We start from the raw sequence: 27843 nt of genomic DNA on the forward strand, positions 1-27843 counted from the left end.
CACATCTAAAATCATAAAAAAACTTTCCATCTGTCTGATTAGCATGCTGTGTGCAGGGTATCTTTGCAAAACCTTGATGTGACTGGATTGAAATATATATATATATATATATATATATATATATGAAAAGGTGCAGTATTGTAATATATTGTCAAAAGTAGCAAAAATAGGAGAAAAAAAATTATATTACAGGTTCTTCAAAGGAGTCTGATAATATAGCAGGAGGGGAGAGTTAATAATTATGCCACACTTAAAATAAAAGGACCGGAAATGCTTAGGATGGAGAATTTTCAGATGATGGAACTGCTAGTGATAACTAAAATTACTCTATAAATCAGTCAGAATAAAAAAAAAACCTCCAAAAATATTGGTGAATTTAAAGATGTGCAAATCTGAGACAGCAGAGACAGAGTCTCAGACAGCCATTAGAACCACAAATAACTTAATTTTTGATTGATCAATTATATAATTACATCATATGCAATAAAAAGTTTGTGCAAAAAATATTTTCCAAAACATTCAACAGCAGTAGTTCCATTTGGGAAGAAAAAAAACAGAATTAACCGTAGTGGCCATCTAGCGCCCATGGTTTACACATGGGCTCCATGAAACATGAATTTGCTTGACCACTTTTGCCATCCCTATAAGAAAGATGAAGGGAAGCCCCAAACTAGTAATCCTGTGGGATCTAATTGCTTTCATAGAATGTTTTAGAACATACTTTTCTCTTTCTTTCATGACATATTTTTGAACACTTTTTAATTTCTCAGTTCATATCAGCATAACATTCCAGACCAGCTTTAGTTAAAAAAAATATAATTTTTTTTGCTATTTTTATGTTTTTGAAATTACGGCTCATGATGATGATTTTTTACTTGAACATAAAATGAACCATTGGTTTTGCAGAGATACCGGCATTCTAGTGAGTTGCTTAAAATAGACTGTGTTGATGTGGCATCATATATGCACTAATGTAAGACGAACAGACATTTATCAAAGCAGCAGGATTAATGCACATGTTACATCGACTGAAAAATTCCAGGAGATTTCCTAAAAGTACAATGCAGCAAAAAAAAATCACTATCCTCAAACTCCACCTATACTGTACATATGGCCTAAGTAATATAATTCACGTAGAGCCATTGGGGTATTCAAGCTTCACAAAGATAGTGAAACTAACACTATATAACTTGGGGTGATACACAGTTTAAAAGCATGGCATTATATTAAAGGGGAATCTTTGCTCAAAATAGCTCGCAGTCTGTTTAGTATTTGTCTTGTGTGTAGGGAAGACAGTGTTAAAAATCACTGTTAACATTTACTGTATTGCACGAGAGATATAGGAACTCCAAACTCTGGATGACACAATATAGGACATCTGTTCTGACTGTTCATTTTTATCTACGGTGACTGAAACCTCAAGGAGGTCCTCCTGAGTCACACGTTAATGTAGTGTAACATAGCTCGAGAAAACTGTACTCACACGCCGTGCCATGTGATAAGACTAAATCCCAGCTAGGAAGAACAAGCTTAAATCCCTTTTTACAATCCAAGATTTGAACAGCTGCCACACTTCAGATCCTGCTTTTGCCTTCAGTGTAGGAAGAAATCGCGAATCCTGGTGGCCTCAATCCAAGGAATATAGGTTGAGGTTTTGGTGAAGACGCTTGGTTTGTTTTCTACTGTGCAACCGATGGGCCCAAAACTGACTATGCCGTGCACCTCCCAGCGTTCTCTTCCGTTCTGGCACACAAGTGGACCCCCAGAATCTCCCTGAAAAAAAAGAGTTAATTTTAACACAATCTTTTATTATAATATTTACTATAAGAGAACATATAGCTGCTAGAGATAGACAGACAGACAGACAGACAGACAGACAGAAAGATACATAGATATTTAAAGGGGGTTTCAAATTCAAGGCCAAAACTGCCAAAGTGGAAACATTCTCTAATCTGCTAATCTTTCACCTTTTTAGCTGCTTTAATCTTAAATATGGCCCTTTGATTGTACAGCGCTACGGAGTCTGATGGCGCTATATAAATAATAAAACGATAATAAATAATAATAATAGTCGCTTTGGTGAATATTCCAGTTAATGTGCACATTGACATTTTCACATTGTGAAGATATATTTCTTACATTCTCCAAAAGCAATGTTGTGGCACAGAATTTAGGAATGTTAGGATTGAGCTGAGAGCATCATGGGGAATGAGATATCTTTAAGTAAGAACAGAGTTACATCTGGGCCTTTTTTTTAAAATGCACCTGATCTCCCTGCAGGAAGAGTGGGGAGAAAAATTATTTATCATTAAGTGTGAGTGGGGAGAAAATTAATTCTCAATGAATTCATCAAATAGGAGTGCTGTTTATCTTGTAATTTATCCTGGAGAGAGTTTCTATAACACCCAGTGGCGTATATACCAGGTCGCAGGGGTCGCCCTGTGACCCGGTATGCACTGTGACCCCGAGGCTGGCCCTGGTGTCACTGGACGACCTGCCCTGCTGGCGCGCGAGGGAGCACTCTCCCTTGAGCGCTCTCTGCCCAGCTCCCTTGCGCGCCGCGTACTGATGCCGGAGCCGGAATATGACATCATATTCCGGCTCCGGTATCAGTACGCGGCGCGCGAGGTAGCTGGGCAGAGAGCGCTCAGGGGAGAGTGCTAACTCGCGCGCCCGCCAGACAGCCAGATAGCCAGCCCACCCACACGGTAACCGGCCGCCCAGCAGCACCACTGGACCCCAGGGAATCCCCTCAGCTCTCCCAAAGGTAAGGAGGCTGGGGGATTAAATTTAAAAAAAAAAAAAATGTGTATGTGTGTTAGTGTTAGTGTGTCTGCTAGTGAGTGTCAGTGAGTGTGTTAGTTTGTATGTCTGTTATTGAGTGTGTGTCTGCTAGTGAGTGTCAGTGTGTGTGTTAGTTTGTGTGTCAGTGAGTGTGTTACTGTGTGTCTGTTACTGAGTGTGTTTTATGTCTGTTAGTGAGTGTGTGTTTGTCAGTGAGAGTGTATGTTTTGTGAGTGTGTATGTGTGTCTGTCTGTCAGTGAGTATATATGTATGTCGCTGAGTGTGTCTCTATCAGTAAATGTGTGTGAGTGTTAGCTAGTGTGTATGCGTCTTTTTGTGAGAGTGTGTGTGTTTAAAACCCCTTCAGCACTTACCTAACTCCAGCGCCGGACTCCCTTGGCGCTGGAGATCCCTCCGCCCCGATCCGCCTCTCGGCTTCGAATGCGCATACGTGCATTCAAACCGCCCATAGGAAAGCATTACTCAATGCTTTCCTATGGACGGCCAGCGTCTTCTCACTGTGATTTTCACAGTGAGAATTGTGGAAGCGCCTCGAGCGGCTGTCAGTGAGACAGCCACTAGAGGCTGGTGTGATCTGGGTGTCTATAATGGTCCTTTAAGTGTGTGTGCATCTGCAGCCCTGCGACCAGGTGCCTGCCGCAATGTGTTGCGGCCCCGGCCCACGCAGAGTAAGCGCGGGGCGGGGGGGCCCACGGGTCAATTTTTGCACCGGGGCCACATGGGTCGTGTGTACACCACTGATAACACCCATGGGAAATATTATTTGAATATAATATGCAGGGGTAGGAAGTTAGATATATTAATAAACAAACAGTAATGGTAATGTCTAATTATTTCTCAGCTTAATGGTTGAGTGCCCAATATTTTAATATAATAACACAATGAACTGCACCGTTGGTTTTCGACTACACTAATGTCCCTAACAACCTTCATGTTTGTAACAGGTGGTATGTAGTCCTTAAAATTTGTTTTTGTTTAATGGTTATCAGCATTAATTTTGTGATTCCAATTAGTTAATGCAGTCTGTATGTGCAGCGTTTCAGCATTGTCCTTGGGGCATCATTAGCTACCCCAGAACAAAAGTACCAGGCTGGCTAATGTCAATTCTGTGCAAGTTTTCCATTTTGTATACTGGTGACAACCCCCCTCCCTACTAATATCTGTCTCTTTAAGCAAGGGGAACTGATATCAGAGGAGGACAATTGAGCTGCTGGGAGAACAACAGAGGTGAATTATAGCTACATTCTTTTTTGTTTTGTTTTATTTTAGGGAGGACAGGATAGGCAGGGTTATTCTCACCAAAAACATTGTTTTCTTAAACTGTTCAATTAAACCTTAAAAGTCAGCTTATATAGAAGCATGCATATCTCTTTAGTAAGTCTTTAAATGTGACATTACTACGTTGCTAGTGAGAGTTAAAGGTTTAAAAGATAGGTGTGCCTTGGACATTTTTCCATAGTTGAAGAAGTGTGTCCTTTAAAGTGATGTGACGTTATCACATTAACAGATAATCAGTTCTATGGCATCTTAAAGAACTTAAATACACCATTGGATGGAGTGCAAAAGGTTGTTACCTGGCAGGCAGCAGGAGGTCCACCAATGTCTCGGAATCCAGCACAGATCATCGAGTCGCGAACTCGGTCTCCCCAAAACTTTTTCTGCCTGCAAGTCTTGTTATCAATGATTGGTAGTTTTGCTTGGTTCAGACCTTCTGATAACGTTAGATTCGCTTTTCCACCTATTATAACAGAGGAAGACATATACTGTTAATGTAATCGTATAGTCAGCAATACGTTGTGTGATTCGTCCTTTTTTGTTGATAAGTCAATAAAACCAAAATGAAAACTGTCCACACTTTGTAAAGTTGAGCGTGTACATCATTCCTAAGATTATTTTTATTTTATGGACTACCGTATATACTCGAGTATAAGCCGACCCGAATATAAGCCGAGGCCCCTAATTTTACCCCAAAAAACTGGGAAAACGTATTGACTCGAGTATAAGACTAGGGTGGGAAATGCAGCAGCTACTGGTAAATTTCTAAATAATATTAGATCCTAAAAAAATTATGTTAATTGAATATTTATTTACAGTGTGTGTATATAATGAATGCAGTGTGTGTGTATGAGAATGCAGTGTGTGTGTATGAGAATGCAGTGTGTATGTATGAGAATGCAGTGTGTGTGTGTATGAGTGCAGTGTGTGTGTGTATGAGTGCAGTGTGTGTGTATGAGTGCAGTGTGTATGAATGCAGTGTGTGTGTATGAATGCAGTGTGTGTGTGATGCAGAGTGTGATGCAGAGCCTTGGTGGGGGGTTATTTTTTAATTATTATTTTAATATTGTTTTTTGTTTCATTAATATTTTTATTATTATTATTATTTATATATATTAATGTTTTCGTCCCCCCCCCACCCTGCTTCCTAGCTGGCCAGGGAGGGGGGCTCTCACTCCCTGGTGGTCCAGTGGCATTGGTAGCTCAGTGGGGGGAAGAGGGGGGCTGGCAGGGAGCACTTACCTCTCCTGCAGCTCCTGTCAGCTCCCTTCTCCTCCGCGCCGGTCCGGTCAGCTCCCCTGTCAGCTCACAGTGTAACCCCGCGGCTCTCGCAAGACTTACACTGGGAGCTGACCGAGGTGCTGAACGGACCAGCGCAGAGGAGGAGGGAGCTGACAGGAGCTGCAGGAGAGGTAAGCGCTCGCTGCCAGCCCCCTGTCTGTATTATGGCAATGTAAATTGCCATAATACAGACAGTGACTCGAGTTGGGCTTTTTCAGCACAAAAAATGTGCTGAAAAACTCGTCTTATACTCGAGTATATACGGTATTTAATAATCATGATCAGTATGCTGTTGTCACGTATGAATAAATAGTTATAAAAAATACTTAAATTCCATTTTAGGTTGGTACATTGTTCGAGTAACGTCTGATTTTCTACTCACTATGAATATACACAAAATATCACGTAATTTTTAATTTGTTTCACAATTTTTATTTTATTTATTTTTTCATGCTAAAATTGGATACTGTCGTTGAGGTAATTGGCTTTGTGCAGCTATCTAGCTCCACTTCATGAAAGGAACACTATAGTCACCTAAATTACTTTAGCTAAATAAAGCAGTTTTAGTGTATAGATCATTCCCCTGCAATTTCACTGCTCAATTCACTGTCATTTAGGAGTTAAATCACTTTGTTTCTGTTTATGCAGCCCTAGCCACACCTCCCCTGGCTATGATTGACAGAGCATGCATGAAAAAAAAAACTGGTTTCACTTTCAAACAGATGTAATTTACCTTAAATAATTGTATCTCAATCTCTAAATTGAACTTTAATCACATACAGGAGGCTCTTGCAGGGTCTAGCAAGCTATTAACATAGCAGGGGATACGAAAATCTTAATTAAACAGAACTTGCAATAAAGAAAGCCTAAATAGGGCTCTCTTTACAGGAAGTGTTTATGGAAGGCTGTGCAAGTCACATGCAGAGAGGTGTGACTAGGGTTCATAAACAAAGGGATTTAACTCCTAAATGGCAGAGGATTGAGCAGTGAGGCTGCAGGGGCATGTTCTATACACCAAAACTGATTCATTAAGCTAAAGTTGTTCAGGTGACTATAGTGTCCCTTTAATTACTTTTCACACTAATAAAAATGTAAATGGACACTATAGGCGCCAACACAACCTTTGTTTATTTGATTTCGGTATTTTGTTTTTGTGATTGCTCAATTTTGTTTGGTGTTGAGCAAAACTTAAAAAAAAAAAAAAAAGAATTACACACTGTAGGTAACACACTCTATTCTAGTACAGGCCCTGGAGGGGAATACAGGTATTGTAATATGATTATAAAATATTTTTTCCCTTCTGCAAATGTTATTAGCAGCTAAAACGTTCATGCATTAATCTTGTTTGCATTTTTGCCCTCCCCAGGCCTTGAGCATTTAACTTCTGCAACATGACAGTAGTGATATATGCTATGTTATGACAATAACTGGAGATATCTCTTACAAGATTACTACTATTCTTTATATAGCGCCAACTATATAGCGCTGTACAAAAGTTATAACAAGACAAATAATTCTAACTATACATGCTTGACATACAGGAATAGTATGTGAAGAGGGCCCTGCCTAAACGAGCTTACAATCTAAAACTAAGAATATTGTGATATTTTGTTTAATACTAACGTAATCGTTGTTATGAAGAAGCAGAATGTGGACTCTGTTCTCTGGTAGGGATTACGTTTGCACAAGCTGTTTGTGTATAGGCCTATATGACTTAAAATTAGACATGGCTCATCTTATTGTGTTACTGTATACTGAAATAGACATGAGTCCATTCAAGGGAATTAATAATCTAATGACCTCTATGTGCAATGGAGACTTGTCTGGCAATGAGAAATGTCTACAGAATAGATTTTTCTGTCTATTAAATTCCACTTCTGTTATGGGTTACTGAGTTTATTTTAGAACAAAAGCATAGGTTGCCATGTTAATGTCATGAATGATATATCGTTTACTGTAAAAAAAAAAAAGGTTCAGTCTGTTTATTATTGAACAAACCTCTGGACTAATATTTATTGAACACCCAAATGGCCGCTAAACTGCGATAGGTTCCCTACATGGTCTACAGTTCACACAACAAACAACAACTTGTATGTGATCAGAGATAAATGTGGAGGAAAAAACCCTGTAATGAAGGATAAAGCATCCTATCTTACCTCTGGTATCTCCCCATCCGGTTACCCAACAGAAATGTCCTGGCCGCAGAGCAATTTCTCTTTTAGGAAGACATGCGTACTGGATGAAGTGTGTGGTTAAAATGTCTCCTTCGGGTTTCACCAAAGCAATATCATAATCCAGCTCGTTTAGATGAGGGTAGCGGAAGCGTTCGTGTCGGTAAATACGCTTCACATTGTAAATCTTTTCCGTAGGTTCTGTACGGTTAAGGTTATGTTTACCAAGGACAATTCTCCAATTTGCTGCATCTTCTGCCTTCCCCCTTGGAAATAATACCGGTTAACAGATCAGTGCCATTCATGACACACGAAAAGAACTTACAAAAAAAATCACAAGTAAATAAGCATTCTAATTTGGCAGATTAATAGTTGATAAGATAGCTTAATTGATTGGTTCTAAACTTGTGTAAATTAGTAGATAAGGAGTATACCTGTAGATTAGAAATTCCATGGATCTGTAGATCTTGATTGATTTTGTCAATGGTAGAATTGATGAATATACAGTGAGGGAAAAAAGTATTTTATCTCCTGCTGATTTTGAACTTTTGCCCACCGACAAAGAAATGATCAGTCTATAATTTTAATGGTAGGTGTATTTTAACAGTGAGAGACAAAATAACAAAAAAAATATCCAGCAAAACGCATGTCAAAAAAGTTATAAATTGATTTGATTGACTTGTTGGCAATCACAGAGTTCAGATGTTTCTTGTAGTTGGCCACCAGGTTTGCACACATCTCAGGAGGGATTTTGTCCCACTCATCTTTGCAGATCCTCTCCAAGTCATTAAGGTTTCGAGGCTGACGTTTGGCAACTCGAACCTTCAGCTCCCTCCACAGATTTTCTATGGGATTTTCTAGGCCACTCCAGGACCTTAATGTGCTTCTTCTTGAGCCACTCCTTTGTTGCCTTGACTTTGTGTTTTGGGTCATTGTCATGCTGTAATAACCATCCATGACCCATTTTCAATGCCCTGGTTGAGGGAAGGAGGTTCTCACCCAAAATTTGACGGTACATGGCCCCGTCCATCGTCCCTTTGATGCGGTGCAGTTGTCCTTTACCATAAAAACACCCCTATAGAATAATGTTTCCACCTCCATGTTTGATGGTGTTCTTAGAGTCATAGGCAGCATTCCTCATGGACGCGCTGGCCCAGGCAGTGCTGCAGCAGCCGGAGGCTCTCTATAGAGCACTCGGGCGGCTGCAGCATGAGGGGGCTGGTGCTCCTGGCAATGCCCCTTCCTAAGGGGCACCCTAAGCAACTGCCTAAGTCGCCTTGCGGGCACTGCAGGATTTCAGTCCTTCATGGCGTAGTATGTTACCAATTGTTTTCTTGGTTACTATGGTCCCAGCTGCCTTGAGATCATTAACAAGATCCTCCCATGTAGTTTTGGGCTGATTCCTGAAACTCCATGAGATCTTGCATGGAGCACCAGACCGAGGGAGGCTGGCAGTTATTTTGTGTTTCTTCCATTTGCGAATAATCGCACCAACTGTCACCTTCTCATCAAGCTGCTTGACGATGGTCTTGTAGCCCATTCCAGCCTTGTGGAGATCTCCAATCTTGTCCCTGACATCCTTGGACAGCTCTTTGGTCTTGGCCATGGTGGAGAGTTTGGAATCTGATTGATTGCTTCTGTGGACAGCTGTCTTTTATACAGGTAATGAGCTGAGATTAGGAGCACTCCCTTTAAGAGAGTGCTCCTAATCTCCGCTCGTTACCTTTATGAAAGACATCTGGTAGACCAGAAATATTACTGATTGAAATACTTATTTCACTCATTGACATGAAAATCAATTTATACTTTTTTTGACATGCGTTTTTCTGAATTTTTTTGTTGTTATTCTGTCTCTCACTGTTAAAACACACCTACCATTAAAATTATAGACTGATCATTTCTTTGTCAGTGGGCAAATGTTCAAAATCAGCAGGGGATCAAATATTTTTTTCCATCACTGTATAATTTAAACATTAGCATATTATTAACTATCAATCAAAATCACATGTTAAATCTATTAATTGTATAAAATCAATAATATGAAATATACCCACTGACGGTACCATCTGATATCACTTATTGATATATATATAGAGAACATGAGCCTGTTGATCTTGCTCACTAATGTACAGGAAAGGAGCCAATGATGGTGCTTATTGGATATTAATTAAAGTAAACCAGCTGATGGTCTCTATCCACGTCCAGGAAAGACTGTGCGGTTAGATGCACTGGGAATAAACTTAATTATGGCACCTACTGGTTTACAGAAAAGGAACTTGTTCATGACACTAAATAATGGACTGAAATGGCTGCCAAATGAACCTGCTAATAGTAGAGATTTTATTTATTACCATGCTCACCCAATATAGTCTTTTAGCCTAATGTCACTACAACCCCCACTTCCCAGCTGAATGTAGAAGCCAGTGGCCACTTGGTGAAATTTGGGAACGAACCTATTCACCATTCTCCATCTGATTTGCTCTTACTAGTATGATCCTGAATTTGGCATCTTGAAGGTACACTCCAAAACCCTATAGCAGTTCAGCTTGCTGACGTATTTCAGGGATTAAACTTCAGGTCTCACATCCCCTTTATATCCACTCATAAAGGTATGTCAAGCCACACATTTTCCAATTTTCGTTGGACAAGACAGGAAGACTGTTGTTACTGATATTCTCCCCAGGTGGGAGCAAAGGTGAGTGAGTAGTTGCCATTGGTTGAAAAGGTAATTTAAAATAACTTCTTTAATATGGGGGAGTGGGGAAGGAACTCTCTAAATATCATAGCTGAATAACAGTTTTAATGTTAAAATGATCCTCTAACTGAGAGAGGTATTTATATATATATCTTTTCAATGATTCTTCAACATATGAATACTTACTTCTGAAAACAGTGGGCCGCAGTGAGGACCCAATTTTTGTGAATGAGCGTCCCACCGCAGACGTGAACAAATTTCTTACTTCCTCTAGACTTAACCTTGCAGTAAAAAATAGACAAAAAACATACTTTAACAGATTGGAACAGAACACAGATTTACAATCTTTATTATATAAAACCTTCATATTGTGCATAATCAGTTTTTTTTTTTAAAGGATTGCATTTTCTGGAACCTATTCATCATAAAGCCACACAGAGGGCATTTCAGTGGACAGAAATGGCCACCCCGTAGTAAATCAATAACATTCATCCTCTCGTGAATCTAAATTGGATTTCCCTCTAACGGCATCCACAGACTAAGAAACTAGTCTGATATGCCACAGGGTAAGGTTCTCACTGTAATAACACATGTGAGCTAAAAGCTAAGACCTGAATTATTTGAGTTGCTGCCTGTTTTTGGTGTGCAAATTAACTCTTGTTTTTGGTTCATTAATACCCCACATCCATTTAAAAATATGTAGTTACTAACTTCCACCCAATGGACAAAGGTCAGGATTTTAGGGGGACAAAGTAGTAGAGTAGATCCTCTCCTAATGATAATTCAGAGCTCTGACCCCCCTACCATCAGGATGAGGTTCTATTACAAGCCATTACTGTCAATGGGTTGGGAGAAGGAGTTGGTGCCACTAGGTGACAGATTTGTAATTCTTACACCATCAAGGCAACTTGTCAGGCAGCTTCAATATAGCATTTGATAGAAAATACTATAATACATTAATGGGATACTCTAAGCGCCTTAACAACGTTAGCGTAATGAAGGGGTTTTGGTGTACAGATCATGCCCCTATCGTCTTACTGATCAATGTTCTGCATCTTAGAAGGTAGATCAATTTGTTTATGTGTGATAAAAATGCAATTGAAAGGGCAGTAGAACTTTTAAAGTATACTGTGATGTAAGACCTGATTGAAAACCTTGTAGCCTTCGGCAGCCACGAAGATTCTGGTCCCACGCTGCTCTCACTTGGTTGAACGCTGCGTTCCTGGACACCTCCAGCTCAGAGGTCATGCGCCGCTCTCTCTCCATGGAACTGCAGACAGCTCTGCACTATCTGCAAGGTTGACGGATTTCCCTTGCAACCTCACGCAACCTACAGGTGTCCTTTGAAATTACAGGACCCTGTGGATGTAACACTTCATACTCACCTTTTAGTCATGTCATATTTGTTCGAAGTTTTGCACAGGTCACACCTCTCTGTGTTTCTTGGTGCAGGGTGATGATGGTGTCCAATAGTATTCTTTCTAGCCCTAAATAAGTTCCCCCTTGTTGGGAATCATTGCCCTGTTGTGGCTATCCCGACTGTCTGTATCCCTTTGACCTTGGCTTTTCTCGTTCTTGTGTACCTGTGCATTCCTTGACCTTGGATTCCTTTATTACTACCTTTTTGTTGCCTTTTTAGGCACACTTTAAGTCCGGACACTCTAAGGTCCGGTATACGCATCCTGTTCTTCCTCTTATTTTGGCTAATATCCTTCTCTTTGTGTGTAGGGGTTACCCCGATCCTAACAGCCTATGTGAGGAGTCACAACCAGGGGAGGTAGATCTACAGCTACATAAACACAAAAAAAGTAATTTAACTCCTATGTGGCACAGAACCGAGCAGTGCGACGGCAGGGGCTTGATCTATACACCAAAACTGCTTCATTAAGCTAAAGTTGTGTTGGTGCTTACAGTATCTTAGAGTTTAAGAAACTAAAACTGTGGTACAAGGATTTATTTTACCTGCAAGGAAACCTGCCAAGGCCAGGAATACGGTCGTACTTCATTCCCAGACACTATCCGCCCAGCGGTGTTTTGTTGGAAAAAAGCAACTCCACAATCTGCTGGCCAATCTGAATAAACAATGGAAGCAAGAATTAGTACATTTCTATATCCCATGATGCCCTATGCTCAAGTTCCCAACTTTTGCTTTAAACTTTTCTCTGGAAGTAATTTGCCTCTTGTTTAATACTTACATATTTGTATCCATATCCCTTTTCGCTATTACCTTTAAAATATAAGTTTTCCTTTACCTAAATTGTCTTGTAGTTGTACTTTCAATACAGTCTGAGGATCATGTGAAATGGACGTTGCAAAGTATGTGTGTGCAGTGGCAGATCCCCAAGAAAACCGACAGTCTCCGTCTCCCCTGCCAGCACATGCAGGTGCTAGCCCTGCAATGTGCCTGTGGACCGGAGGGGAAATAAGCGATCTCCCTCCCCGGTCCGCAGGCTCTGTGCTGGCAGCCGGCGGGGGAAGGAAAGGGAGGGAGAGAGGACCCGGGAGCTCTTACCTGCAGCTCCTCCGGGTCCTCCTCTCGCGAGCACGGAGTGTTGCCGCGGTTACCACGGCAACGCTCCAAATCTCGCGAGAGTGAACTCTAGCCCTGGAGCGCGGGCTAGAGTTCACCTCACCACCACCGGACCACCAGGGAATCCCACTGGGACCACCAGGGACTAAGAAATGTCCCCCCTCCTCCCAGTAAAGGTAAGAAGGGAGGGGGGGGGCATAATTAATATTTATTTTAATTAAATACATTTAAAAAAAAAAGCATATTATAAAAAAAGCACCCCCTAGTCTTATAACACACTCTCACACCCTACACAAACATTGCCCCTCCCCCCTCACACACATATACTGCCCCACATACACACACACTGCTCCCCCATACATACACACTGCTCCCCATACACACACACTGCCCCCTATACACACACACACTGCTCCCCCATACACACACACTGCTCCCCCACAAACCATACACATTCACACACTGCCCCCCCATACACACACACTGCTCCCCCACAAACCATACACATTCACACACTGCCCCCATACACACACACTGCCCCCCCACACACCATACACATTCACACACTGCCCCCCATACACACACACTGCCCCCATACACACACACTGCCCCCATACAAACCATACACATTCACACACTGCCCCCATACACACACACACTGCCCCCATACACACACTGCCCCCCCATACACACACTGCCCCCCATACACACACACACACTGCTCCCCATACACACACTTCCCCCATACACACATTGCCCCCCATACACACACTGCCCCCCTCACACACATATACTGCCCCCCATACACACACACTGCCCCCATACACACATTGCCCCCATACATACACACTGCCCCATACACACATTGCCCCCCATACACACACTGCCTCCCATATACACATACTGCCCCCCATACATACACACTGCCCCCATACACACATTGCCCCCATACACACACACTGCCTCCATACACAAATTGCCCCCATACACACACACTGCCCCCATACACACACTGCCCCCATACACACACTGCCCCCCATACACACACTGCCCCCCATACACACATTGCCACCCATACATACACACTGCCCCATACACACATACACTGCCCCCATACACACACACTGCCCCAGACACACATACACTGCCCCCATACACACACACTGCCCCAGACACACATACACTGCCCCCATACACACACACTGCCCCATACACACTGCCCCATACACACATTGCCCTACACATACACTGCCCCCCATACACACATACACTGCAACTGTCACACACACATACTGACCCACACATACACACTGCCCCCTAACACACACACTGCACCCCTGACATACACTGCCATCCTCACTCACACTGCAACCTTCACACACTGTCCCCCTCACACACACACACTGCACCCCTCACACATTGCACCACTCACACACACCACTGCTCCTATGCCCTATGACAGCCCCATTTCCCAGCAGACCTCAGGTAAGTTGTCAAACTGTTCTTAAACGGTTTGACTACTTACTCTGGGAGGGGGTCCCGGCACTATTGGCACTATAACCACTACACTGAGCTGTAGTGGTTATTGTGTCTGGATTATTTATTTAAATAATCTACAAGTGCCCCTCCCGAGATCAGGCTCTGGATCCGCCACTGTGTGTGTGTAAATATATAAGTATGATTTATGGCTGATAACACAGATTATCATTGGCATTATTGGGAAAGCATTGTGTATGGAGCTTTGCTATTTCATGTGCACTAGCAGATGGGGGGGGGGGGGGGAGAGGTGGGGGGTTTGTATGAGTTACATAGTTAGATTATACAAATATATTTAGGGCCAATACAATAGATGCATACTTGCAAAAACAGAATATTCAAGGATATAATCTTTCAATGTAGGGTAATAACTGCTTGATCCAAGGATAAACCCTTCTTCGTAATTAAAATGCTCCATTCCTTTTATCAATTTTGTAGCTCGTCTCTGCACTTTTTCTAGTGCCATGATATCCTTCTTTAGAACAGGTTCCCAAAATTCCACAGCATATTCAAGGTGTGGTCTTACCAGCGATTTATGGTACTTATCTACAATATTGTGTAGTGTGGTGGGGTAGGGTAGTATGCAACCCCTGTAAGTGGATGGTAGGCAAATGAAAAGCCCAATGAAGGGCTGAAATAGGGACACAGCGTAGTGAATGCAGAGTGTGTGTGTTAGTGTAGTGAATGCAGAGTGTGTGTGTTAGTGTAGTGAATGCTGAGTGTGCGTGTTAGCGTAGTGAATGCAGAGTGTGTATTAGTGTATGCAGTTTGTGTAAATGTTGTGCACACATTCATTTTAATAAATGTTATCCCTCCATTCCCTTCTTCTTACTTGTGCCTCAAGTTACTTACTGTCTCAGTAGTAATGCCATTGTCTGGAGTGTCCACTTAGGCTTGCTCCCTTAGTCCCTCTGCTTGCTTCTGCCCCTTTTCCATCCTTGCTATCCCTCCCTTCCCTATCTCTTCCCCTATGCCTTTCTCCCTATCTTTCACCTCCATGCCTCCCTCCCTTCCTTATCTCTCCCCCAATACCTTCCTCCCTTCCCTTATCTCTCCACCCATACATCCCTCCCTTCCCTTATCTCTCCCCCATTCCTCTCTCCCTGTCTCCCTCTCTATCTCTCACCCACATGTCTCTCTCCCTATCTTCCCCATGTCTCTCTCCCTATCTTTCCCCATGTCTCTTTCCCTTCCATCTCTCCCCATGTCTGTCTCCCTTCTATCTCTCTCCCACCATGTCTGTCTCCATTCCATCTCTCTCCTCCCCATGTTTCCCTCCCTTACATCTTCCCCCCTCCATATTTCCCTCCCTTACATCTCCCCCCCCTATAACTCCCTACCCAGCTTTTAACTAACAGAGCCTGTGCCCAGCTCCAGCCCACACATTGTTGGCCCCCCTCACTGCCGTTTTACCTCACATAGCAGGGGAGGGGGACCTCTGGACGTCCACCCCAGCAGAGAGCTGATTCAGACTGAGCGCCGGGTAGTCACGTGACATCCGGCGCTCCTAAGCAGGGCGGTAGGGGGAGGCGCTCCCCCTCCCAGTGTACAGTGCGTGCGGTTCCCTTATGGAAGCGCAGATGGAAGGGGCGCAAAAATCACTTTCCCCCCCCCTCGGCTTGTGCCCCTGGTGAGCGCCGGTTTCACCAACCCCATGGTACGCCCCTGACATTGTGCAGCGCTGCCATTTAGTGCCTGCGTGCAGACACTGAGCTTTCCTCATAGAGATGCATTGATTCAATGCATCTTTATGAGGAGTTGCTGATTGGCCAGTGCTGTGCTTGACTTATGCTGGCTCTTCCCCTGATCTGCCACCTTGACAGTCTCAGCCAATCTTTATTGGAATGCATTGTGATTAGCTCACAGAATCATTTCTGATAATGTCAGGCATGCATGCAGATCAGGGGCAGAGCCAGCAGCAGCAGACTGGAATACAAGTAAGATTTTACTATATTTAGGGAGGCAAGAGGGAGCTGGGAGGGGGTTACTAGATGGTTGTGTTAACAATATAGGGTTAGGAATACATGTTTGTGTTTCTGACCCTATAGTGTTCCTTTAAAGCTGTTCTGCAGCAAGGCGTAGGATGTGAATTAGGCCTTTAAAGTTGATGCTAACAATTCACACACTATTCAACATTTGTTGATTACTCATAAACCCTCAGTCTCTATAAAAGCAGTGTTGAAAAATAATTTGTTACTATGCACTATTAAGCATTAATTCAGCTGTATTGTACGGCATAAAGTTGTATGTTTCCATCATACTGGCAAAAAAATGGTTATTAACCTAAAGAAGATAGACAGACCATGGTAACCCTTAAAAAATCTTTCCTTTAGATAAATTACAAAGAATACCAAGATGCCAGTGAGGACAGATTTCTGCACCTTCAAATGGCACTAGGAAATTGGAATAAACTCAATACAAAAAATGGTTATTAACCTAAAGAAGATAGACAGACCATGGTAACCCTTAAAAAATCTTTCCTTTAGATAAATTACAAAGAATACCAAGATGCCAGTGAGGACAGATTTCTGCACCTTCAAATGGCACTAGGAAATTGGAATAAACTCAATACATATATAGGCCTATAACAATACATAAATAGGTCTGCCAGACCAAAATCCACAATAAAATCAGAAGTCAAATTTATGAGAGGCAACAGCTTGAGTTTGGCAGCAGTAAAAAAAGTTGTTGCTAAGATGGCAAAAAAGAGCCTTGTTGGGGTAATGAATTGATGTCAGCAGTCAGCTTAAGATGAAGGTCTTGTGGACTGATGATGATACAATATTTTAAATCTTCCATTCATCACGCAGTGTTTTTGTACTATGTAGAGTGATTTTCCTCAAACTCACACACAAGCCAGGGCACAGTGGAACTATCTAATATGCAAACTTGGTTACATAATGTGGATCACACTTTTTTTTTTTATATATTTTATTTTTCATAATATTTTCTTATATCTTTACAAACAATTGCTTTTAAATTCACACTTTTTATGTTGGTACTTATTTTCTTCTATGACCTTGTTCTATAACTCTGTTTAACCACGCCTGGTCATATATATAGCTTAATGCATATGTTGAACAATCATGCACCCCACCACCTTCTGTCTCACCATAACACAGCACGAAGTGAGTCAATGTATTAGTAAACTGCTTGTTATGTTTTTTATTTAGTTTTTTTTTTTTTTTTTACTGTATCTCTGATGTGTGTAATGTTCCCCCTTGGAAGCTGTTATGTATAGCACTGCATACTTTTAAAACTTATAAAAATTTAAAATAAATTTTGCGTGATGGCAAATTCCTCCTGTTTTATCACATGCCATTCCCTGCTATTACTGCGTTTCTGAAAGATGTCTGGCATATCTTTTAAAAACCCAACTGATATTTCAAACAGCTGTGTTAGTATTTGCACTTATTAGCTGAGTTGGTATTTACACTGGGATTATTCAGTGTCAATGACCACAAAGAAGGACATGGGTCCAAGAAGTAATTGTTCAAAAATCGGCCTGTTTCATAGGCATGGGAAGCAGCAATGGGTTGCATCACTTCAAAGAACATTCCAGGCACCAAAATCACTTAATCAACAAGTGTTTTTTGGTTCCTAGAGTCCATTTTTTACCATCAAGTGTTCAACCATTATCCAGCATTCCATTGCTGGGCTTAGCTCAGGCAGAGAACTTCTAGATCCAAAAGATGTAGGAACCAGTGCCCAGTATACAATAGGTCAGATATCCAACTGTTAGTCAACAGTTTGACTACTCATATTAAGGGGACACCATGCCACTCCTGGCACCATAACCACTACAGCACACTGTAGTATTTATGGTGCTTGGAGTGTTCCTTTAATATTGCTGGTTTCGACACTGAACGTCCCAAGAAACAAAAAATCACTATACCACTAGAAGGCAGAATACACACCAAAACAAGAAGACAAAATAAACAATCCTAATCGGACCCATAAATAATGTCTCCAACTTGCTCCTCCTAATTGCTATCTGTGACGGTAGTCACCATCACTGGGAGCATAAGATGGACACTTCATGTAGGTCCCCAGATGACTCTTTTGTTTGTCACCCTGTGCTCATAGGTGCAGGGTGTGTATTACTGTTATTTGTTAAATGTTTTGTGTGCTCTCCTGTCCTGCTTATGCTCTCTACCAACTAGGTAGATTTGGCTGTGGAGCCTGTGTAGCGCCACCTGTTGGTTGTTAATGATCTTGCAACAGTTATGTGCAACACCACCAGTTGGTTGCAACAGTTATGTGCAACACCACCAGTTGGTTGCAACAGTTATGTGCAACACCTGAATAGCAAGAATCGGTAATTGGCATATTCAGGTAGATTTGCATGTTATAGTTTCTGCAGGAAGGGGACATTTTTCTTGTTAGTCATTCACCCCTTTATGAATTTTTTATTGTGTTATTATGAGTGCCTGTATGATTCCCCATATGATTTGGTTATATGTATTGGATAGAGTGTGTCGCCATATGTTTAATGGAATGTGAATAGGTGCTGGTCCTGAGAGAAAATAAAGTATTGTGTGTTAGTTCCTTTGCGAACTGTGTGTCCTTTCTGGTTTGTTCAGGGATCCCCCTAACAGAGTTTTCAAACCTGTTGGCTGGCTGCACTGGACCCTGATTACTGTAACGAGTTAGGAAAGAGCTTGGCTTGAGAGCCACAAGTGCTTTTGTAAAAGCAGCAGGTGGAGAAAGCGCAGGCAGAGGTGTTGATCACTGCCTGGAAGGAGAGAGCTGCAGGTTGGTCTGATGGAAGAAGTCCTCAGAAACCCCAGTCAAGCTTCAGCGACTGGGACTGAAGCTCTCTAGAGTCCCCTGGTAGTGATGAGGAAGATGACCTGGCGGAGATACACAGTTGGAGTATGGGAGCTCCATCACATTTTCATTTGCTCTAGCTCAATCTTGTAATGCCACTAGCATCAAAAGGGGGTGTAGACACCATCAGTGGGAGGCACACCAGTAGCAAGCTAAGGAGCTAAGCACTGGGTGACAGGTGGCATGAAGGTGCACAGAGCACCACCTCCTGCCAGAACAGGCTCCTGTAGCATAGCATGCCCACCAACAATGCTCTGATGGTGTCCTGTCAGTGGCTGTAGACTGTGCAACAAGGGGGCTGCGAGGATCTCTCTATACTAAGCTCCCTTGTGCAACCTGTACTAAAGCTGGAAGTTGGGATGTGACATCACCCCAGTCCGACATCAGTACAGAGCTGCATAGGGACAGCAATAGTACAAAGAAATCCCAATGAACTAGTGGGCCTCAGGGATTACTCCCTGTCAAGGTAAGAAAAGGGAGTCTGGGTGGGCTGTTGTCAGGAATGGATTGGTTCCTCAGCAAGATATAAGTCCCCCCATACCAAAGGAACAGCTGGAGGGACAGAAGAGATGTTTTACTGGAACTTAGAGTGGCCTAACTTAATGCTTAGTATATTAACTAAAGATAGCAGAACTAAATACTATAACTAGTCCAGAGAATAACCAGAGTAACCTAAACCTGGGGAAGAAGGCAAAAGCAGTGTCAGGACTTGTAGGGTCAGGGATATTAGAAAACAAGACAGGGTCAATAGCAAAACCAGGTCAAAAAGCCAAAGAAAACCAAAATACACATAATAGCACACTTAAGAGGTCTCGAACCATTAAAGGACACTGAACTTTTAGCAGAGCAAGTATATATAGGCCCAAGCCCATGCATCAATTTTGCATCATTAACTCAAGAGGAAAAACAGGACTCCAAAAATGTTTTTAAAAAGACACAAAGGTTGCGTCAGTTCAGTTTATTTGGAGCCATACGATGCGACCATGACCTAGTAATAATAACACTGCGCTCAAATGACACGGTTATTTTATATGAGGAGACTAGGCCAGTTTGGACTGAGGACTAAGTAGAATTGATTAAATTTGTCAAGTGTCAAAAGTAGAGCGAGTAATCAGAAGTCAAGGTGATATTGATGAGGTAGACCTCCAAGGTTAAAACTCTCTGCTAATTTACTTTTTGAACCTTCTAACGTGATTTTGCTGTATCACGTGATTTTACTGTTTTTAGTTTCTCAAGGGCTGTTGACATATGGATTGTGAGCTCACAGGCTATTTCACTGAACCACTTTGTCTAAAAGAGCTTCAATGACTAGATCTTAGCTCACAGACAAGCACTTCTTTACCTTTTTGGTCTGTGTATATTGTTCTCCCCCGCAACCCCCAATTGTACACCGCTGCAGATTATGTTGACACTATTTATACGCTAGTAATAATAAAAATGATATGGCTAAATGTGTATATTTAAATTAACATTATTGATGCATTTGATACAGTATTTTTAAACCCCTTTGTTTATATATTTATACAAAAACTCATTCATAGCTTCAGTCCCTAGAAAGTCACATTAAGGATAAATAAGCAACAAAAAAATAGCATTTTTGCTATTTGTGATTTTTATTTACCATTTAAAATATACACTTTACAGACAGTGTATTTGGTATATCTGCTTCCTAATTCAAATAGACTGCTGGGGCAGGTAAAAAGTAAAGTCAAGATGCTTAGTTGTCCATTTATCAAATATTGAAGTCAAGTAGGGGTCTTAAAGTCCATTTACATGGCGGTCAGTGGCAAGTCACCTTGAATAGAGAATTGATTGATCTAAGTGTCTCTGGCCAAGATTATGACAGATATGTTTTATCTTGCCATCCTAATCCTGCTTCCATCTTTAAGTGGTATTCTAATTGCTGTTTGAATTCTGATTTACTTGGTGCTTTTGATTGTTCCCAATACCTGGCGATTAGAATTTTTGAAACATTTATAGTGTGAATAAAAAGCAGTGTTTCCCTCTCCGGACGTTTTTCTTCCAGTAGATGTAATATTGCATTCTGTTGGGTTTTTTAAGTAGAGTTATCCCTTGGTCTCTTAAAAATACAAAAATCTTGTTACAAAATGTCTATCAAACTTCATACACACATCAGAAATTGATGGATATATTCATTTTAGTTCTGTAGGAACCCAGTACCACCTATTCATAATTTTGTACTGGTTTTCTTGGAGGTTAATACAGTGTATATATTTGTTAGTTTTGGCAATTGCTTGTTGCCAATTCTCAACCGATATATTCAAGTTTAGTTCTTTAGAATATATCTGTTGATATATATTGGTAGTTAATGAAGACCAGGAAAAGGCAAAAAATGTTAAATCACTTTTTTTTCTTCAGTATATATTAATGAGGATCCTATGGCAAGAGATGTGCAAATGTTTGCTGCACAAAAACTTGCAGATAACTTGTGATTGGATAACTCGAGACAAGGTGCTACAGCTATTAGAGCTATTAATGAATGTAAATAAAGCTCCGGGGCCTGACGGTATTCACCCACGAGTACTTAAGGAGCTAAGTAGGGAAATAATTGAACCTCTGTATTTAATTTTTCGAGATTCCTTTGTTTCAGGTATTGTACCGGAGGATTGGAGGAAGGCAATCCTTGCCTGGAAATTATAGACCTGTGAGCTTAACTTCTGTGACTGGGAAAATATTTGAAGGGCTATTAAGGGATAATATTCAGGAATTCATTGGGAAGAACTTTGTTATTAGCAATAATTAGCATGGTTTTATGAAACATAGGTCATGTCAGACTAACCTAATTGCATTCTACGAAGAAGTAAGTAGATGTATTGGTCAGGATTTTTCACTGGATGTGATCTACTTGGATTTTGCCAAGGCATTTGATACGGTTCCTCACAAAAGGTTAGTCATCAAACTAAAGAAATTGGTCTTGATGATTATTATTCTTGTTCTTGGGTAGAACATTGGCTTAAGGATAGAGTACAACAAGTTGTCATTAATGGTAAATTTTCAGACTGGACAAAAGTGGTAAGTGGTGTCCCTCAGGGTTCTGTTTTGGGACAGCTTCTTTTTAACATATTTATAAGTGATCTTGAAATGGGCATTGAAAGCCATGTTTCAGTGTTTGCAGATGACACAAAACTTTGTAAAGTAATAAAATGTGAGCAGGATATTGCTTTGCTGCAGAGGGATTTGGATAGGTTGGGGGATTGGGCACTAAAATGGCAGAAGAAATTTAACGTAGAGAAATGCAAAGTTATGCGCTTCGGGGTCAAGAATGCACAAGCAAATTACACCCTTAATGGTAGTGAATTAGGGATAACCACACACAAGAAGGATTTGGGAACTGCTATAGACAACAAATTAGGCAGCAATATGCAATGTTAATTTGCAGTTGCTAAGGCCAGTAAGGTTTTGTCATGTATAACTAGGGGCATAAATTCTCGGGATGAAAATATAATTTTGCCTCTTTATAAATCGCTGGTAAGACCACACCTTGAATATGCTGTGCAATTTTGGGCACTTGTTCTAAAGAAGGATATCATGGCTCTAGAAAAAGTGTAGAGACGAGCTACAAAATTGATAAAAGGAATGGAGTATTTTAGTTACAAAGAAAGTTTAAAAAATTTAAATCTAGTTAGTTTGGAAAAACGGCACCTCAGAGGGGATATGATAACATTATACAAATATATTCGTGCCAGTACAAATCATTATCTGGAAATCTATTCATAAACAGGGCTATACATAGGACACGAGTGTCAGGGTACCTGAGGTCTCTACCTCCGAAAGAGGTAGAGACTTAGCCGTTCATCCATCCGGACGGTCTGATTTCCCCCTTCCTCGCGGTCTATCCGGTCATGCAAAGCCGGCCGCGAGGGAGTGACTCCCTTTTATAGCATGACGTCCGGAACTCGACGTCAGGACGCTAACCCGGAACGACCTGTCACTCAATTGCTTCAGGACCAATCAGGACGCCTCGGAGGCGTGTTTACTTATATGAACAGGGCATTTAACAGTGCTTCTTTCATTAGCTCATTGCCCTGTCGTGGTTCTAGCTTGTTCTAGTCACTCAGTGCTCGTGTATTCTAGTTATCCCTTTTGGTTTTGACCCGGCTTGTTTGCTCTACTCTGCTTATCTCTGTTACCCTTGATTCGGCTTGTCTCTCGCTTACCTGTCTTCTGTTACCCTCGACCTCGGCTTGTCTTTGACCATTCCCTACTGTACTACTTACGTTAGTCCAGCCATTCTAAGGTCCGGTATACGTATCTGGCTACTGTTTGTACTCTGCGTGTTGGATCCCTGTCCCGATCCCGACATTACGACAGGGCCAATGGATCCTGCAAGTACAAACAGTCAGCTTGCTTCTCCTGATCCTAGGTTTGAAGCCATGGATCACAGAATGGATCAGATGGCGCTAGCACTACAGGCGTTATTATCTCGTGCCAATAACCCACCAGAGGAGATACGTACTACTCCTATCTCTCCTGTAAGTTCAGGCCTAGAGGTAGCCACAGTAGGTGCTTCTTCTCGCATTACCCCACCAGTATGTTATGGTGGGGCTCCTGAGAAATGTCGTGGTTTTTTAAACCAAATTAGTATCCACTTTGAATTGCAACCTCGCTCCTATCCTACAGATAGGGCAAAGGTAGGATTTATTATCACCTTACTCATTGAGAAGGCTCTGAGATGGGCCAACCCACTATGGGAGAACGATAACCCGTTAGTATATAACTATAACGCATTTGTAGCTGCTTTTAGAAGAACGTTTGACCCTCCAGGTAGAAAGGTTAATGCAGCCAGATCACTGTTGCGCCTGAGACAGGAGAACCGAACACTTGTGGATTATGCACTAGAGTTCAGGTCTCTGGCGTCAGAGGTCAAGTGGAATGAGCAGGCGTATATGGATGTATTTTTGAATGGGCTATCAGATGTAATCCTTGACGAGGTTGCTACTAGAGAACTTCCTGAAAATTTAGAGGATTTAATTTCATTCATTTCTCGTATAGATGAACGTTTAAGAGAGAGACAGAACACTAGAGAGAGGAACCGGAGACCTTCCTTTAGGTTAGCCTCCGCATTTCCAAGCCCTGACTTCACGGTCTCTCTGCTTCCTGAACCTATGCAGATAGGCTACACCCGCCTCTCTGAGGAGGAGAGACAGCACAGGAGAAGGGAGGGGTTATGTATGTATTGTGGTGCCAGAGGTCATTTACTCTCGAACTGTTCTAACCGCCCGGGAAACGCTCGCACCTAAGTTTCTCTAGAGGAAAGGCCTTGGGTGTTTCTATTTTGTCCTCTACTCCTAATTATAAAGATCACAGGCTTCTGCTACCAGTTTCCTTAACTTGGGAGAAGGAAGTAGTAAAGGCTATGGCATTGATAGATTCCGGAGCTGCTGAGAATTTTATCGACCAAGCCTTTGCCACTAAACACAATTTCCCATCCCAGTTAACGGAGACACCCTTGGCCGTTGAGGCCATAGATGGTAGACCACTACTGGACCCTGTTATCTTTCGTGAGACTATACCCATTAACTTAAATGTTGGTATCCTACATGTGGAGAATTTATCTCTTATGCTCATTTCGTCCCCTTCTGTTCCCATAGTTCTGGGGTATCCATGGTTGAAGAGACATAACCCTATTATCGATTGGGAATTAGGGGAGATACTCTCGTGGGGTCAGAACTGCCAGGAGAGGTGTTTACGCAAGGTTTCTCCATTGGCTAATATTAACACACCTGGTAGTCCTACTCAGTCCACAGAAAGACAGATACCGTTCCTGTACCAAGACTTAAAGGCAGTATTCGACAAGAAGAATGCCGATTCTTTACCTCCACACAGGTCATTTGATTGTAAAATTAAGCTTCTACCTGGGACTATGCCCCCGAGGGGTAATGTATATCCTTTATCTGTTCAGGAGAACTCTGTTCTAGAGGAATATATTCGTGAGAATTTAGAGAAAGGATTCATTAGGAGGTCTTCTTCTCCTGCCGGGGCTGGGTTCTTTTTCGTTAAGAAAAAGGATGGCACGCTGAGACCTTGTATTGATTACCGAGGCTTGAATAAAATAACTATCAGAAATGCTTATCCTATCCCATTGATTACCGAGTTGTTTGATCGTCTTAAGGGCTCCAAAATCTTCACCAAGTTAGATCTCAGAGGGGAATATAATTTGGTGAGAATCCAGCATGGACACGAGTGGATGACGGCGTTCAATACCCGGTATGGCCACTATGAATACACAGTTATGCCGTTTGGACTTTGCAATGCTCCTGCAGTATTTCAAGATTTGATTAATGAGGTACTTAGGGAGTTTCAACATGATTGTGTTATTGTCTACCTGGACGACATACTGATACACTCTAGGGAGATTGAGACTCACCATAGACAAGTCAGAAAGGTATTACACAAACTTCTGCAACATGGCTTATACTGTAAATTGGAGAAATGCAGCTTTGATCAGTCTCAGATAGACTTTCTTGGTTACGTGATTTCTGGGGAAGGTTTTAAAATGGATCCTGACAAACTCCAATCTATTTAAGATTGGCCTTTGCCCAAAGGACTCAAGGCTATTCAGAGGTTTATTGGGTTTTCCAACTACTATAGGCGCTTCATTAAGGGATACTCTTCTATCATTGCGCCTATTACCAATATGACCAAACAAGGGGCTGATACTAGGACCTGGTCTACGGAGGCTCTTGTTGCTTTCAAGACTCTCAAAGAACTTTTTGCTTCTGCTCCCATTCTAGTCCACCCTGATACGACTCTGCCGTTTTTACTCGAGGTCGATGCTTCTGAGACGGGAGTTGGGGCTGTTCTGTCTCAAAGGTTAGGGGTGGACAAACCGTTACACCCTTGTGGGTTCTTCTCTAAGAAATTATCTGGGCCTGAAAGCAGATATGACATCGGCGACAGGGAACTGTTAGCGGTCATTAAGGCTTTAAAGGAGTGGAGACATTTACTAGAAGGGACATTACACCCTGTTACTATTTTAACGGATCATAAGAACTTGTCTTATATTGGGGAGGCTAAGCGCTTATCCGCCAGGCAGGCTCGTTGGTCCTTGTTCCTCACTCACTTTAATTATGTACTTACTTATAGACCTGGGTCTAAGAACTCTAAAGCCGATGCTTTGTCTCGTCAATATGAACCGTTCACTATAACTGAACCAGTCCTTTCCTCCATAGTTCCTAAGGGTAATATCATCGCTAACACGAATCTCAGGATTCACTCTCCGTTGCTTGCCGAGATCATGAAATTTCAGCATCTTGCGCCCAAACAGACTCCTGGGGATCGACACTTCGTTCCTGCCACTCTCCAACTAGAAGTGTTACGCTGTTTCCACAACAGCAAGGTGGCTGGACATCCTGGCATTCGCAAGACGTATGCTCTGATCTCTAAAGATTTCTGGTGGCCTGAGTTACGTAAAGATATTAAAGAATTCATCGGGGCATGTGAGGTTTGTACCAAGACCAAGCAACCCCATTCGCTTCCATGCGGATTTCTGCACCCTTTAGAGGTTCCTGAAAAGCCATGGTCCTGTTTAGCTATGGACTTCATTGTTGATTTGCCTATCTCTAAAAAGCAGACTGTTATCCTCACTGTGGTGGACAGATTTACTAAGATGGCTCACTTCATTCCCTTACCTAAACTCCCATCTTCGCCCGAATTAGCGGAGATATTCGCTAGGGAGATTTTCCGTTTACATGGGATACCTTCCCAAATTGTATCTGACACAGGTTCCCAATTTGTTTCCCGTTTTTGGAAATCCTTCTGCTCTCAACTAGGCATCAAATTGAATTTCTCTTCTGCCTACCATCCTCAGTCCAATGGAGCTGCTGAACGCACCAACCAAAAGGTTGAACAATATTTACGTTGTTTCGTTTCTGAACACCAGGACGATTGGGTCAGTTTGATTCCTTGGGCGGAGTTTGCACACAACAATCTCGTCTGTGATTCTACGCATTCTAGCCCCTTCTTCATGAATTATGGCTTTCATCCTTCCATTCTTCCTTCGGAGCCCTCTTCCCAAGGGGTACCGTCGGTGGATGTCCATGTTGCCAATTTAAGGAAGTTATGGGACCAGACTCGACATATTCTTCTGCACAATTCTATGCTGGTTAAAAAACACGCTGACAAACGTAGAAGGGCAGCACCGGTGTTTGTTCCAGGTGATAGAGTATGGTTAAGTACTAGAAACATTCGCTTAAAAGTGCCTTCCATGAAGTTCGCTCCTCGGTATATTGGACCTTACAGGGTACTGACTCAAATTAACCCAGTTGCGTATCGTCTAGCTTTGCCTAATGCCCTACGCATTCCTAACTCATTTCATGTTTCCTTGCTAAAACCACTAGTATGTAACAGATTCTCCTCCACGATCGCCCCTCCTCGCTCTGTTCAGGTGGAGGGTCAGGAGGAGTATGAAGTCAATTCCATCGTCGATTCTCGAATCTCCCGGGGGAGAGTACAATATCTGGTCGATTGGAAAGGATATGGTCCTGAGGAGAGAAGTTGGGTACCTCAGGAGGAGGTTCATGCTCCCCGTCTCCGCAGGGCATTTCACTCTCGCTTTCCTTCTCGTCCTGGTGCCTTCCGCCCGGTGGGCATATCTGAGAGGGGGGGTACTGTCAGGGTACCTGAGGTCTCTACCTCCAAAAGAGGTAGAGACTTAGCCATTCATCCATCCGGACGGTCTGATTTCCCCCTTCCTCGC

At 42.1% G+C, this 27843-nt stretch overlaps 1 protein-coding gene across 1 annotated transcript in view; it reads right to left on the reverse strand.

Annotated features, from left to right (window-relative positions):
- Positions 1–574: 574 nt before the first annotated feature.
- LOC134575368 (elastase-1-like) overlaps positions 575–27843 on the reverse strand; it is a 31111-nt gene continuing 3842 nt past the window's right edge. Inside the window, exons 2-6 of the mRNA XM_063434658.1 lie at positions 12191–12300; positions 10415–10509; positions 7519–7799; positions 4381–4544; positions 575–1773 (exon numbers count right to left, since the gene is read on the reverse strand). Coding sequence (XP_063290728.1) covers positions 1594–1773; positions 4381–4544; positions 7519–7799; positions 10415–10509; positions 12191–12300 — 830 coding nt within the window. The 3' untranslated portion in view covers positions 575–1593. The remainder of the gene's footprint in view (positions 1774–4380; positions 4545–7518; positions 7800–10414; positions 10510–12190; positions 12301–27843) is intronic.

This window comes from Pelobates fuscus, chromosome 10 (genome assembly GCF_036172605.1).
Source record: "Pelobates fuscus isolate aPelFus1 chromosome 10, aPelFus1.pri, whole genome shotgun sequence".
NCBI classification, from domain to species: Eukaryota; Metazoa; Chordata; class Amphibia; order Anura; family Pelobatidae; genus Pelobates; species Pelobates fuscus.